This window comes from Malus sylvestris, chromosome 2 (assembly GCF_916048215.2).
Source record: "Malus sylvestris chromosome 2, drMalSylv7.2, whole genome shotgun sequence".
Classification (NCBI taxonomy): Eukaryota; Viridiplantae; Streptophyta; class Magnoliopsida; order Rosales; family Rosaceae; genus Malus; species Malus sylvestris.
In genome coordinates, this window is record NC_062261.1 from 1,440,975 (window position 1) to 1,456,911 (window position 15,937).

Here is a 15,937-nt window from a genome sequence, read left to right on the forward strand (position 1 = left end):
GAAATTGTGACTAAATAAATGTTCGCCCCTCTTCAAAATGACTTGCAAGATTTTTCTTTTCACGTACGTAAAAAATCGTAGAAAACTCAAAAATCACAATTTTCAGATAAACTATAAGCTATAACTCATGATTCTCGATCGTTTTCTTAAAATTCTACAGAATTCACTTCAAGATCAAAGATGAACTCAGCCATTTGTTTGGCATTCACATTGCGCCAAATGTTTTTCCATCCCCAATTTCGGCACCCTTTAGAGTGACGGACAAAATACATAAAATCTCAGACCTTACCAAAAACTTGGCGCAAAACCGAGCTAGTTTTAGAATTCATACAGCCGACCCCACTTAATGGGATCAGGATTTGTTATTAATTATTTATCTTAATCCATTTGGAGTTATTAACCTGTACACACAGCTATCCAAGAGCAGATGGCAGGCAATTAACATGGTATCTTACACAGCTTCGGATCTATTCCGGCCGAAAGCTGACGAGATTAGGCAGGGCATCAGACTGAAGCTTCATGATCTCGGATGCGGTCACCTTGCACGATTCCAAGTTTAGCGCACGTAAGTTCTTCAAAGGCTTCAAGTGCTGCAATCCGTCGTTGGTAATGCGAGAATTTGAAGCGTTCAGTGACACCAATGCAGTCAATCCTGCATTTTTCAGACGAGAAAGAAGCATGAGAAGAGGTACAGATGAAATTAAAATGCCACGTTCGGTCGCTGAAATCTGGTCAGAGTTGCAACAACAGATCACTGAAGCAATGCAGCAACTGCTCTAGGAGAAGAAAATAAGAGAATAGAAGCGTAAAATACCGGAAATCAACTCCAAAGAGTTATCGGTCAGGTTGCAGTTCTGTGATATATTTAGCCTTGTAAGACGGGTGAGGTCTTTGATATTCTTCACACCGGCATCAGTCAATCCTCCACCGCATATTTCAAGAGACTGAAGGTTCTTGAAGTCTGATTTCACCAACAAAAATAAAAGCATGCAGAAGTGTGACTTTAAAACGAGAAGATTACCGCTAAGTTGCGAAAGTTAAAACGTAAAATCAAATCCCCCCCGTTCTATTCTGCAAATGTTATAACATACATTTTAAACAGCTTGCTCCAGAATCTGAAATGTGAGCGCCAAAAAGGTCCAGATGTGTCAATCCCGTAAGACCTGCATCAGCAAGGCATAAATTCTTTAACTAGGACAGAAGGCTTCAAGCTTCCACCAAACACACAGGAAGTGAATGAAGCTAAAACATTTGCATAATTTGAGTGGAATTCGATGCTTCTATCACAAGATTTTCTCAACAAATAGCCGAGCTATTCCCTCTACGGCTTCAAAATACACAAAAATCCTTACTTGTAATAACTGCAAGTCCATCATCAGTAATTTGGCGAGAATCCAGATTAAGCGATTTGAGAGATGTCAATCCAGATATTCTTTTCAAGCCACTGTCAGTTACTGGAGTGAACGACAAGTTCAAATTTTCAAGATTTTTCAAACCTGGAAGTGATAACAAACAGCGTAATAAGATGAACATGCACCAAATATTACAAGCTGATTAGCAGAACAATTATGCGGTGCAGTTTAACTTTGTACATTAATGGCACCTTCAAAGAATTTGAGCCACAAAATAACAAGGTAGCTTAAATTCATAGCTTCAGCATACTCTATAGCTTACGCTGAACTCGGAAAACATTCAGATCATAACTATGCAACTGTGTGATGCAATGCAATCATCACCTGAGAGATGACGAAGCCCACTGCTTCCAACTTCAGTATCAGATAGCTCCAAGTTCTTCAAGATTGACAGCCCTTAATATAGAAACAACACCACAAAATCAAATAGGCGGCCACGTCTTTCGACCTCAAGCACTTCTAGCAAACATTTCATGCTAGTTACGAATGAAACACCATGTCCCATTTCCAAACCAATTTAAACAATTGAAAAAAAACAGACCATGCAGACTATAACACTGTTATCCAAGTGAAAGATGGTAGAACCAGAATAGAACCTTCCAAATTAGCAAGCCCCTTGTCACCTATCTTACAGGAATCCAGGTTCAAGCTCTCCAATTTTGTTAGACCTGATACAAGCAATAACAAATATAAACGTTTGAACAAAAGCAAAAACTTAATATAACATGCAGAATAGTTGTATGTGTGCGTGTGCGTGCGTGCGTGTGTGTGTTAGAGAGATAGAGAGAGAGAGAGACCTTTTAGATGCATCAAACATGCATCTGTAATATTGTTGAATCCCAAGCTCAAAACCTTCAAGTTTTTAAGTCCTGTAGAAACAGTGTGTAAAAGTCAAGATTACCAACAATTCAGCCACATAAAAATTATAAAAATCGGGTGAATCGGCAAAAGAATATGGTTACTGCGGCAAACTCAAGATTACCAGCTACTTAGCCAGTTGAAAATATAGAAATTGAGCAAACCCGTTAAACAAATAGCCAGAACCACGTGGCAACAAAATTTGTCACTCACCCGAAAACTTATCGCATCCTTCATCAGATAGATCGCATCTGTTGAGATTTAAGTATGCCAGGGCAACAAGAGCTGCAATAGAAACAATTAGTTTTAACCAAACATCGGATGCCATACTCTTTACCACCTAAAATAACAGAACAAAAATTGTGCAATAGAGACCTTTAAGAAGTTTGTCTTTTAGAAATACTAAAGTGAACATTTTCGTTGAAATGTTGTCGCGGACTTGAGAATTATTATCAGTGTTATAAACAGAATCATTAGAAAGCACTAAACAGCAAAGAGAAAGCAAACCTGAAATTGACTGCAGACATGAGGCTGTAACATTGCATCCCTCTAAATTCAGCATTCTAAGCCTGTGCAAGCCTGCCATGCACAAATGTACCAAAAAGCTATGCGTTAAAAAGTACTGATAAACAAGCAATATGAGGTGTATTTGTCGGATGTGTGAGCGTGTGCATCCTACTACACAAACACAATTAAGGAGAGGGACAGCAGAATTTTTGGTGCATCATTATGGAAACTACGGAAACAATATTATACCTTTCAAATAAGAAATGCCAAAATCAGTAATGTTACAGTTGGATAGCTGCAACTCATTCAGCTCAGTAAGCCCTGGGAAGTACAAAAACAAGAGCACCATGAGTTGATCCAAACTGTGATTTTGCAATTAAGAAAGACAGAAAAATTAATGACAACACTACACAAATTCATCTAACATTTCAAAAAATACCTGAGATGGCCTTCAAATCTGAATCTGTGATGCTTCTACAACATCTTACATTAAGAGACTTCAGTTTCTTCAAACCTGCAAGTATACAGTTACAATTTGTTAACCCCCGATGAATCACTAATTTCATATACTAAAATCTTTCACTAATCACTCAAATTGTAAACTCGTGACAGTGCAACAGAGCTCACGGCCTCAGTTAGATTTATATACTCCTAATTCTCATGGCCTCAAGAAGTTCCATTTAGTTAAACGGTCATAATTCATTTTTTAAGCAGGACAAACCTTTAAGATGAACAAATCCACCATGAATATCTGAACACCTCTCCAGGTCCAACTTTTCCAAGTTAAGTAAGCCAGAGAAAGCACTCATCCCTTCAGCACCTATTGCATCGCTCCTTTTAAAACTTAAGGATGTCAAGTTTGAAAGACCTACAAAACAAGGTCAGAATAAGCATTCACAATCACATGAAAAGTTTAACTGATAAAAAAGACTAAGTGGAATTACTAAGGAAAGGATCAAATTAAATTAACTTTATCATCTCTAGCAATAAACCGTATCGTTAAGTGACAAGTTAGCACAAAATAAACAAGATAAATGAAAATTGCTTAAATTGGAAAAATAGAAAAGATACAACGAATAAAAGACAGAGATTTTACCACTTATGAGTTTAAGTCCCTGTTCAGAAACATAGTCACAGTAATTATAAGTTAATGCTTGGAGGTTCGAGCAGCCTTTCAGAAGAGCCAACCCAGAATCTGTCACCTCTGAACCGGAAAGATCAACGGAAAGTAAATGTGAACCTTGTGAAGAGATGACACTCATCCAACTATCTTTCACATCAGGGTATTCCCCCAAACCAATATCCTGCAATCACAAAAGAAAAAGAAAAATCTAATACATGACAAAGCCCTTCCAAATTTCCAAATTTCAACCACCTACTAGCACATTACCTCGAGGGCGCAATCTCTAAAAGCTTCAAGAGAAACATCAGTAAGAGAATTGGAACAGACCAATTCATTGAATATCTGTTGACTAAGATCCCTTGGCAGCATCGAAAACGAGCTATATTTGTCAATGTCCTGTAACCGATATGCAAATACAAATCACAACCTGAAAATTACTACACATATAATCTCCTCTCACAACACAGATAACTTCAAGCTTACATTCCACAGAAAGCAAGTACCTGGCATATTTTACGAATGCACAATTCCAAGAGAGATGGGCAAGCCCCTGCTCCTCCTGGAGGCAGCTCTACAGCGGGTCGAAAAGATGAATTCCTCAGCCATTTTGAACTGCTACTCTTACCATATCTTCCAGCCACGACGCTGCGAACTTCATCTTCAATGACCGGTTGGTCTCGCTTTCTTGAACAAATTCCCCCCATCATCTAACTGCGGATTGAACTATCACTAAACCTCACGAAAATTCGCAGCAAAAGAACTAATTTCCGGCCTATTCCATGAAAGAGGTTCATGGGATTGAAATTTTATTCACCCTGGAAGGTAAAGAACAAAAAGTATCATTGTATTTACATCACAAAAGTTACTGCTAAAACGAAAAAAAGGAAGATTACCAGCATCAAAAAACCAACTTTTGCACACAAAAATCTTCACTTTATGCAAATAAAACGATCAAACAAGTGCGAAAGTTACTTAAATCGAAAACGGAAAATCACCCACATCAAGAAATCAACGTTTACACAGAAAAATCACCACTTTCTACGAACAATCGATCAAATAAGTACGAAAGTTTAAAACTTTACTCTTGGGTTCTTTCAGTTTTGGTGACACGGTCATATTTTCTCGGATACCAAACAGAAACTGAGTGCAAAAGTATCAGAACAGAAAACCCACCGATCAACTAGCAGAGCGAGCTGAGAGAGAGAGAGAGAGAGAGAGAGAGATTGGAACTGAAATATTAACAGAGTAGGGGTTGGAGTTGCGACTTGGCAGGAGGAGAGAGAGAGGTGAGGTGAGAGACGGACCTCACCCCCATCTGATCTTCGCCACGTGGCATTTGGCGGGGATTAGTCATTCTTTGTCTGCTGTAATCGCAACTAGCTCAATTGGGACAACGAGAGAGCGACACGCCACTGAAGGGCCATGGCTTCTGTGGGTCCCTCCTCAGTCGGTCCGGCCCCACTGAGAGCGTCGTTTTCTTCTCTTTTCCGCCGGCGGGAAAAACAAGGCGCTGCCGCGTGGTATGGTAGTACTTAGCAGAAGGATGAAACAATGGGCCTACTTAACCCAACAAAGCATAAGAAATTAGAAGGAGAAAATGAAGGCTAAATTTACTCTATTAGCGGTTTCGTCTCGAAAAAACTCGTAGAGACATTTTAGTCTCTGATAACCAGTCTTATGATTTAGAAGCACTAAAAATTGAAGTTAAAATGTGCTGTATAATATACGGGCCTAAAATTCGTCATCAACCATTGAATTATCTTGTAAAGCAAATATTATATTATAATGTTAATGATAATCTGAATCTGTCTCTATCTAGTACATTTTTTATAAAGTGCGTATTACACCGTCATGTATTATTATTAGTATACGTGTATAATGTAACTCTCACACTTAAAGTTAGTAGCATGATGCATATTGAGTTGTGGTCGAATTTACTTGGCGTGGAAGGAGAATAGTCTCAAACATAAATGATAAACCGGTGTGGTGAAGAAGAAAAGAATAATAATTATCTTGCAAGGATTGCTTAGAATCATACAAATAATAATCATGGTTAGCAATGATGTTAAAATAAATATTAATCTTATGATTTGACATGATTCATTCAGATTTCAATTTATTGTAGGTGGGTTAGTGGAAGCCCCTTGTTTTCCTAAACCTGCCTCAACCAAGCGTCGGTGAAAGCAGAATAAAAATCAGACATAAAACGAAATTTGTCGTACCCAGTGCACAAGGCTCCCGCTTTACGCAGGGTCTGGGAGAGGTGAATGTCGGCTAGCCTTACCCCCATTTATGGAGAGGCTGCTCCCAAGTCTCGAACCCGAGACCTACCGCTCATGGGCGAAGGCACTTGCCATCACACCAAGTGCGACCTCTAAATTATTAAGAAAATTAGGCATTTTGGTAATTTTGGATTAACAAGGGACAAAATTATTAAGAAAATTAGGAATGAATTGTCAAATTAATCAAACTTTATTAAAAGAATAATAATAAATGATGAAACTTTTGTCATCTTGTCAATGTCTTGACCTTATCTAGGGTTTATGAGGCAGTCCCGTAGAAGCACATAAAAGTGCTTGAAGAACTTTGGGTTTCGTTAAAAGCACTTGTGAGCAAAAGAGCTCCTACAAAAGCAGTCTCAAACGAATGCTAAATACAGAACCAAGGTAAACTAAATCGAACTTCATGAAATTTGAAACCAAATCACGACGTATCATTCGTTATGGTGTAGTGCTCACCAACCAAGATCTCACATAACTCAGGGAAAAAGGATTCAATCTAAACAAACTTCGTGGAACTGCTTTTTTAAGGAGCGACAATCACTTGCAAAAAAAGCTGAATAACTCAGGGAAAAAGGATCAATCAAACAAATTTCATGGAACTGCTTTTATAAGGAGTGACAATCACTTACAAAAAAAGCTGAAGTAAAAATATGATTATAATACACAACAGCTCTTCAGCTACACTCAGGCCATCAAAATTACTATCATGAAACTACAACAGACCGGGCACTGTTCCGTCCCAGGCCAAGACCCAATCCTACCGGAATGTTTTCAGTTTTCGATTTCCCGTGGTTGTTACTATGGCTGCAATGGGCAGAATGAACGTGACCGTGATGTGGTGTTGAATTAGAATTTACATCGATTGCAGCGTGACTGTTGCCGTTTGTGCGGTGAGAATAGGCGTCCCCTTTCTGCAAGTTTGAAGAATTTATATCCCTCATCCCAATTCCCTCCTCATCATGAGCCGGTTCTTCAATGTGTTCCACATCTTCGTTGTAACCCTTGATCAAGAAATCCGAACAATTCTTCCTTATCCCATGATCGAATGGATTTCTGAACCTACCACCTGGGCCTCGAAGGTAGTTATAGCGCATCATGTTTGCCATTTCGTTAGTTGTAATGTTCCGTGATATCTGTAACAAGAGAGATTATTGACTAACAAATCGCTAAGACACTCTTTACACAGAGCTGCTGTTGTGGGGAGAAAAATATCTGGAAATATTTATACTTTTCCGATCAGATCAGATCAGATCAGAACAGAACAGTCTTCGATATTGGTTTTTTTCGTTTTCATATTGAGCAACTCAATTTTAAAAAGAAAATTTACCTGAGAAGCTTGGACAACGGTCAAAACCACCACGCCAAAGAAGAGGAAGAAATCCATTATAAAAAATGAAAGAGCACCCACATGTCTAGTAGCAACAAAATTGATCCATGCTCCAAAAGAAGATGGACACAATGGATCGCTCGAAACTCCTGAAAGAAGAAAATTAATCTCCTTTAGCGGGTTGAAGCACATATGGCCATGCAAACGATTCTATGCCTAGAGAAACTTCAGAAAACAGAGTTGGAAAAAGACTGGAACATACTCATAAGAGTAACCCCTCCAGTAAACACCATCGCCAAAACTTCCAGAACAAGGAAAGCAAAGAAATCCCACTTGTTTTTCTGCACAGCATGAAAAAAAGAGAAAATAGATTAAACTAATATAACATGAAAAAGTTGGAAAAACAATCCAGAACACCAAAACTTATGTCATTGCACCTTGCCAATGCAATTGGATACCCAGGGGCAATGGTGGTCAAATTGTTCAACACAACGATCACAAGTTGGACAGTGCTTTGCACGAAGAGGCCTGACAATCTGATGACAACGCCAGCAAGTATGTTAGGTGATATGTTCTAAGAACATAAAAGGGTCATATATAAGTACCACAGTAGGCAACCAATAGTACCTTGCACGTTGCACAGAGCTGAGACCAATTACCAGCTAGCAAGGCAGGATTATTTATCTCAATCTTCAAAAGAGGCTCCTGTTAAAAAGATGAGAAACCAATGTTAACATACGGCAAGTCAAGAGCACATTATGATTCTTATCTATGATATGACAGTCATAATAATAAGCTTAACTGTAAGAAATCCTAAGTGGAACAGCCTGAGATGGATTAAAATATTATGCAGAAAGAAGGTGGAAATAAGATAAGATGAAGAAAGGTACGGTACAAACATCATCTTTCATATTTTGTGAATCATGGACATTCATTCGGATGTAACCTGGATCCTTGCTGCAATAAGAGCAATTAAAAAAAATAATCAACCAAACATTTAATTAAGTGACATTGCTCTAGATGGCACCATAATATCTATGCATACATCCCCAAAACGATGTGTGTGTGTGTGTGTGTGTGTGCAAGACAAAACATGAATTATTAAAACGTGAATTATTTCCATCATTGTAGTCAGTCTACAGCCAGCTAAAGTATCAACAAAACTCCACAAGTCTGATAATCAGAGAGTGAATGCTTAACATGTAGGCAATTAACATCATAGAACTCAGAAATTCTCTATGTCGTACCTGCTGCATCTATAGAACATAACAAGCCCGGATGTTGCTAGGAAAACTCCTAGCCATGCAACAAAAACTGATCCAGCTGTTAATTTTGGCAGACTTGGTGCTGCAACAAAGTTGGACAGGGGGAGAGGAGTCGGTATAAGTATTGTATAATCCTGACATTAAGGGCACATACTGAAGTTTCATATAAAGTTCAGGGCAGATACCCATAATGACAGAATGAGTATAGGTCACCAGGAGCACAAAGATTATACACCAAAGTAGTGGCGCAAGTCCTAGTTTTGAAATTCTTCCAAGACGACTGTTCCCATCACAGCGTTTGTCAAGCAGTCTTCTAGCATTCCCCTACATAATCAAATTTATCAGAGCATGATCAGTTCTTTCCATTCTTTCATTTACGAATTCAACTGTATACACATTATATGTAAGGCTCAAACCGAATAGAAGCACCAGACTAAAAAAGAAAAACATCTAGGAACTTCCTGTTAAGTCTATAAATAAAACTATAGTGAGAACAGAAGAAAACAACAAAACCAATATTCTCCACTCGTTAGATATTACGAGGCATTCTTTCTAAACATAAAAGTCCCAGAAAAGAACCGATCAAAAGTTTAAAGGATTCATCAGATCATTGCACAGCTTGAAAACTTAAGTCCTCAAATTCATTGAACAAATAAGAACATTACTAACCAATGTTAAAAGTGTTTGGTTATGGAACACCTACAAGGAAAAAGGCAACTTGTCTGTGATTCTTATCAGCGGCAAGTTGTGCTGGTGTAAGGCCAGTGTTGTCTGTAACCATTAAGTCGTCCTTCTTTCCAGCCTGTACCAACACTGTACATGCCTCCAAGTTACCCCTGATAGCAGCCCAATGCAAAGGAGTGCAACCTGAAGTCACAAAAAAAGGTAATGAATTAATAATTTTGCATAATAGGTGAAACAAAAGCACATTTCAGCATCTATAACCTAGTCATATAATAATGGAACGGAGATGGTACTAACCCTCCTTATCTTGGCGTCCTTTATATGCATCCAGAAATAAAAGAAGACGTATACAATCAGCAAAACCTTTATAAGCAGCCCTAAACACAAAAGGAAAAGAGTGAATCAAATTTACATGATAAAAGCAGAAACATAGTGCACATTTTCCATGTAGAAAATATAACATATCACTGGAAAGGGGTAGGGAAGTAGTTACTATTCACAAGAAATCAAAATATAATATTGTCACATACCAGTGTAAAGGGCTTCTCCCGTCATTATCAGGCACATCAGGGTCAGCATTCCATTTTGAAACAATATGGTACAGGAAAGCTGTCTGACCATATTGAGCCGCAACATGTGTAGTCTGTGATCATATCAAATTTGATCAGTTATGTTTCAGGCTCTTTCAGCCAACTTATAGGTCAAAATGGGGCCCTAAAGCTTTTAGCAAAACCGTGAGCCTAACACAAAACAAGCGTGCGAAACAACGTAAATTTGAGTTATCCACTTTCAGTTTAATATTGTTACATTGTATCACTACATGTCATGTCTTTCAGTAGCCACAACTGAAGAAAATGATTAGCTGCTGGTTGCTAATATTGGATTTGACTAAAATTGATCAAAATTACTAGCAACACACATGACCCAAAAATCTTTAGTTTATGGAATAACTACATGAAAATTCCATTTTACAATGCGAATATCGTACATAGACTCGCTGATACTAAGATACAGATATGAATACAGATGCTGGTGAGAAGCTTTACATACCAATTTTCTCTCCCAAAATCCATAATCAACAAACCATACTATTTTCTTAAGCAGGGTTAGTTAGGATTGTGAATTGGAGCATGAAGTAAAACTGACCTGATAGCCATACATATCGACAGCATTCACCCGAGCACCCTCTTGGAGTAATAGCTCCGCAACCTGGATTGCACCACGCACCGCACTCCAGTGTAATGCTGTTTGCCCCGTATGATCTGTGGCATTCACATCTCCTCCATGCTGGCATTTAACAAACCCAAGTAACATACTTGTTATACAAACTTATCCTGGATACGATTTTGTTTTCAATAAAAAACAGCAACAATCATAAATAACATCAAGAAAAACCAATAGCAACCTATCCAATGCTAAATTTCACCTTTTTCTCGTACGAAATGGTCATTCTAAAGCAAAAATCTATAGAACGAAAATTTCATTTCTCGGTTTCTTTTTCCATTTCTTAAGATAGAAGAGAAGAATTATGAGAAAAAGGTTGGATTTTTAGTTAACCAAGTAGCACAGAATTTATCTACAACTCCTCGAATGAATACGAAATCTCGGATTCGCATAACCAACTTAAGCACATTTCATAAACCCATCGAAACAAAGAAAACCCAATTCACCTAACTCCATGGAAATGCAAAAACAAATAAAAATTGGGAGCAGAGAGTGCATGAAGAACCCTCACCTCAATAATATACTGGGCGGCGGCAGTGCGGTTGTTGAGAGCGGCCCACTGGAGGGCATAGTAGCCGAGACCATCGGTCTCGGAAACAGAGCAACCCTCACACTCCACCAATCTCTGAAGCTTCTCCAAATCCCCATACGCAGCCGCCGTATACACATCGTTTCGCAGACTCTCTTCCCCAATCCGATTAGCGTCGCCATTGTTGTTCGTTGAATTGGCAGAGACGGATCCAGGATCACCGGTTTGGACCTCATCCTCGACGACCTCGATCTCCGACGACATATCTACGGGCAAAAACCAAAAATTGAGCAGCACGACCGGCGGAGCTGGCTTTTATTTGGTTTCGTTGACCTTCAATTTGCGATTAAATAAATCAATCGAATTGGGGGTTGGGAATTTAGGGTTTTTCAGCGAAGCCGGCCGTGTTGACTGGGGTGGTGGAGAGCGAGACGGAGAGAGAAGAAGAAGCCAAATGATTTGCCTATGGATTATCATTGGTCAAATTCCAATATTTCATTTTTGGACTAATTGGATTTTTAGTAATGTAATCATAACGTATTTGGAAAATAAAAAAATTAAGATTTAAATTTTGCATATTTATTAGTATTTAATGTCACATCCCCCCAAGGCGGACCACTTCCCGGGCCCAAGGCAGACCACTTCCCGGGCCCGGTCCACTTCTCGGGTCCGCTCCACCACCGTAGCACGATATTGTCCGTTTTGGGCCCCGACCATGCCCTCACGGTTTTGTTTCTGGGAACTCAAGAATAACTTCTCAGTGGATCACTCATCACCATGCCCTCACAGCTTTGTTTCTGGAAACTCACGAGTAACTTCTCAGTGGGTCACTCATCATGGGAGTGCTCTAGCCCCCTTCTCGCTTAACTTCGGAGTTCCGTCGGAACCCGAAGCCAGTGAGCTCTCAAAAGGCATTGTGCTAGGTAGGGATGAGAATATACATTTAAAGATCACTCCCCTGGGCGATATGGGATGTTACATTTAAGCTTAAAATTTAAAGTTTTGTTAATTTTTTATTAATTGTTAGCAGGTGAGGCTAAAAAGGTAAAGTTAATATCATATGTATGTTCACATACTGATAATTAATGAAGAGTTACACAAAATATATAAATTTGGAGCTAAATCCTACTTCACTCTAATAGTTTAATCCTAATTTTTGTATCACATGGGCTATTTTTTACTACCTAAAAACATTAAGCTCGATTTGAGTCGCTTTTAAAAAAACCCAAAGCACTTCTAAGAAGAATGTTTTTGGATTTCAAAGACACTTGAAGTGTTTTTTTGCATAAAACACTAGTTAAGTGTTTCTTGTAACAAGCACTTCAAGTACTTTTCTATAATTCACTTATATTTTTATTAAGAATTAGTCACAAAAATATTTTCATTTTTAACCATTTTAAAAACATTTTCAAACATTTGTTCTAAATTTTTGTTCGACATTTCCCATTTTGTTTTCCACTTTTTATTTATTTTACAACTGATATTTTAGCCTAATTACCAAATATAAAGTCAATCAATATCCCAAGTGTGAAAATATATCATGTGGCAAAAGTGACATATTAAATACTTTGTTCGCTTGTATAACACATGAAGATATATCACGTAGTAAAAGTGTGACATGTTAACCTGTACTTGAAAGTATAAGATCTTGGTTTGATTCTTGGGAATGGTAAGATAGTAACAACATTATTATAGTTGGTTCATTATGCAATCTAGTCCAACCCAAAAGCAATGTTGAACTGAATTATCCTGTATCATTTAACGCTCCTGGAGACGGGCCTGGACCGCTTGGTTTGGCAGTTGGAGACGGAGTTTCTATTTAAATACTAAGAGTTTTGAGTAGAAATTTCTATTTATTTTGTAAGTATTCAAGTAATACTTTTTTATTTAAATGATCCGAATTGCCTCATCTTTAAACGCGAGACAATGGGATTCAGAAAGATCTCTATGCTTCCATGACCTTCGCAATACCCAATAAGTCAACGCAAAATTTACCCAAGCGACCGATAAAATTACCTAATCAGCAATTAGTCAGCAGATATAAATCTACCGTGGTGGCAGTAGAAATTTCAGAGACCAAAAAACCCTAACCGGACAAAGCCTCAGTGGGTTTACCTTCTCCCCCACTGGACCAGACATTTTAGCCCGAACCCAGAAAACCCTTCAAAATTATCCGTCCCTTTCTCCTTCTCTCTCTCCTCACACACACACTTTCTCTCTCTGTGTATCTCTCTATCTCTGTTTGTGCAATTTTTGCTCTGATTTTTTGTCTATTTTTGAGGTTTTTTTTTTTGCAGCGAAGAAGATGGAGTTGTGCGCCTCTGAGAAAAAGGGCATCTGGGTTGGCTCTCTTTTGGAAGCAATGGTGGGCGACACTGTCGTTGCTGCTCGCAACTCCATTGCTCTGCTGCTCCTTGCGGTATACTTCTGTCTCTCTTAAATTGCTCTTATTTGTTCATAATTTTGTGTGTGTAAAATTGTGACATGGATTGAAGTGTCAAAGTTTCAAGCTTTTGTTGTGTTTTTTACTTTTTACTGCTCGAGATCTAAAAAATCTGCAGCTTTTTTACTGAACTATTATTTCAGAATTTGGGGCTTTTTTTTTTTTTTTTTTGGCTTTTACCAATGGTTTTGAAATTTGAAATTAGAATTTTTATTTATTTTTGATAAATTTAAGGGATGGAATTTGGTAGTTTTATGTATTAGGTTGTTTGGGGGAGAAAAGCCCTTTTTCTGCTTATCTTTATTTTTTTATTTTTTAGAAAAGCACTTTGTATTATTGATTGTATGCTGTCTTAAAACTTGTATTTATTTCAGTCAGCTTCTGGAGAATCTGGGTTTTTCTTGTTAATCGTTTGCTTTCATTCTATTTTTTTAATGTAGCATTGTGTTAAAGTTGCTTTCTTTTGGATTGTTTGTCGAAATTTTGTGTAGAAACTAATTGCTTCGATGTAATGTTACAAACTTCTTGACGCTCTTTTCCTAATGTTCTTGGTTTCTAGTTGGTTTTTCTTGTGAATCGTTCGCTTTCATTGTTTTCCTAATGCTCTTGGTTTCTGGTTGGTTTTAGCTCACACAAATTTTTAATCTTTTTCATATGCCGTGATTTCTATTTTAAGTTCATGAATTATTCTACATTTTGTAAATTAATACAATGAGCAGTCATAATTCCTTTTCATACTTATAAACTTAGAACAGTAGATTACTAAAACGACCTAATTTAGACCCCGTCATGAGAACAGAGTATTGCCGCAAAGAAATTTGCGCATACATTGCATATATGGTGTTACCATTTCTGCGTTTAAGATAACAACGCAGCACTATCCAACTTTCCTAACACTGTATAAATGTAATTGTTGTTGGGCTGTAGCACCGGATTTTACATTGACCACATATTTCGGTAGTTTTAGTTTTGAACATCTGGCTAAGGTTTGTTTAGTTTATCATATTATGGAGTGTTGTATGCCTTGTATTGGGATTTCTATTTTGCTGTTGACCGGATTTGGTATTGTACCATTGTTGATAAGCTATGAAGTATGTTTTGCAAACTTGTTTTGGTTTGCTGGGCGTCGCCTGCTACATTATGAGCCGCATGCCTAAATGCCGTTTTAGAATCCATTTTATGAACTGGGACATGCATGTTTATGGAAAACGAAAGCCTTGTGTTATTTGTTACTTTCTCTTTTTAAAAGCTGTTCACCAACACTAGTTATCGCTGTTTCAGACTGGGGCACTGATGAATGGTATCAATATGTCACCGGAATTGACTGCAATCACAGGAAGGTAATGAAATTGTTATTCTGTTCATCCAATACCAGCATCAATGGTTTTTGAGGGTATAATCGAATCTAAGTTGGCGACTGTCGCTTCCTTCTTCAGGTTTCCTTTTGAAGAACTTCTCAAAGTGGAAAAGCCTGGTGCGGAAAACAAAGATGCTAGTGATACAGAGGATGACAACGAGGATGAAGATGATGAGGAGGTGGATGACCCGGAGGATGATGATGCAGGAGATGAGGACTTCTCAGGTGACGAAGGTGCAGATAAAGAAGCGGATCCAGAGGATGATCCTGAAGCCAATGGCAATGGAGGCAGCGATGAGGATGATGATGAAGAAGACGATGATGATGACGATGGTGATGATGACGATGATGAAGATGAGGATGGAGAAGAAGAGGAAGAAGAGGACGACGAGATTCCACAGCCACCTGCTAAGAAGAGGAAGTGAGAAGAGGAGCCAGTCGTGCTTTGCCATTGTGTTGTTTCGGTTTCGGTAAGGAGTTATGAAGTAGTGAGGCATAATTTAGCTTGTCAGTTTGATCGGAGTAGAATTTACATTCCTTGTCCTTGATGAACCGCAGATGTTATTAGTTATCGTCGAGATACATTGTTCTCGTATGAGAATCAGTAGACGTCTTTGATGTCTCGTTGAGAATCTTCGTATGTTGTGTTAAACCTCTACGATTGATTTATATAAGTTTGGGATTCATAAAATTGAAAGAAACCAACCGTTTCTTTCTTCTCTTGTTTGCTGTCTTGGAGAAACCAACTGGTTCTTGAGCTGTCCAGGAGATCGTCGTCTTGAAAGGAACCATCTGTTTCTTCAACACTTTCTTCCCTCGGGGGCAGGTCTATCATTACTCGCACTTGATGTTGGTGAAACGAAAGATGTGCACGTGATGAGAGAGATACAAACATTGTGATCACCTACAGTAGCTGTTCATTCCAC

The 15,937-nt window shown here is 38.3% G+C and overlaps 3 protein-coding genes across 6 annotated transcripts; 1 reads left to right on the forward strand and 2 right to left on the reverse strand.

Annotated features, from left to right (window-relative positions):
• Window positions 1–141: 141 nt before the first annotated feature.
• On the reverse strand, window positions 142–5,221 carry LOC126591445 (uncharacterized). 4 transcript variants are annotated; one of them, XM_050257153.1, is made up of 16 exons: window positions 5,070–5,221; window positions 4,404–4,607; window positions 4,168–4,296; window positions 3,874–4,081; window positions 3,499–3,645; window positions 3,217–3,291; window positions 3,027–3,098; window positions 2,778–2,849; window positions 2,484–2,555; window positions 2,210–2,281; window positions 2,009–2,080; window positions 1,737–1,808; window positions 1,353–1,496; window positions 1,092–1,163; window positions 815–961; window positions 142–652 (listed from the first exon to the last, which is right to left on the reverse strand). In XM_050257153.1, exons 2-16 carry the CDS (start codon window positions 4,605–4,607, stop codon window positions 468–470), a joined length of 1,743 nt encoding a protein of 580 aa, XP_050113110.1. In that variant the 5' UTR covers window positions 5,070–5,221; the 3' UTR covers window positions 142–467. The 4 variants fall into 4 exon arrangements, with proteins under 4 accessions (XP_050113110.1, XP_050113093.1, XP_050113102.1 ...); XM_050257136.1 differs by having other exon boundaries at window positions 4,404–4,715; window positions 5,074–5,217; XM_050257145.1 differs by having other exon boundaries at window positions 4,404–4,611; window positions 4,983–5,158.
• A 1,543-nt stretch (window positions 5,222–6,764) lies between these two features.
• On the reverse strand, window positions 6,765–11,706 carry LOC126610075 (protein S-acyltransferase 24-like). Its single transcript, XM_050278048.1, has 13 exons — window positions 11,194–11,706; window positions 10,605–10,745; window positions 9,989–10,101; window positions 9,756–9,835; window positions 9,478–9,641; window positions 8,960–9,098; window positions 8,757–8,856; window positions 8,409–8,466; window positions 8,137–8,214; window positions 7,947–8,045; window positions 7,772–7,850; window positions 7,510–7,658; window positions 6,765–7,315 (listed from the first exon to the last, which is right to left on the reverse strand). The coding sequence occupies exons 1-13, from the start codon at window positions 11,473–11,475 to the stop codon at window positions 6,887–6,889; spliced, it is 1,911 nt and encodes a 636-aa protein (XP_050134005.1). The 5' UTR covers window positions 11,476–11,706; the 3' UTR covers window positions 6,765–6,886.
• Window positions 11,707–13,170: 1,464 nt separating this feature from the next.
• Window positions 13,171–15,712, forward strand: LOC126590727 (pheromone-processing carboxypeptidase KEX1-like). The gene is made up of 3 exons (XM_050256227.1): window positions 13,171–13,630; window positions 14,936–14,994; window positions 15,091–15,712. The coding sequence occupies exons 1-3, from the start codon at window positions 13,517–13,519 to the stop codon at window positions 15,434–15,436; spliced, it is 519 nt and encodes a 172-aa protein (XP_050112184.1). The 5' UTR covers window positions 13,171–13,516; the 3' UTR covers window positions 15,437–15,712.
• Window positions 15,713–15,937: the final 225 nt, after the last annotated feature.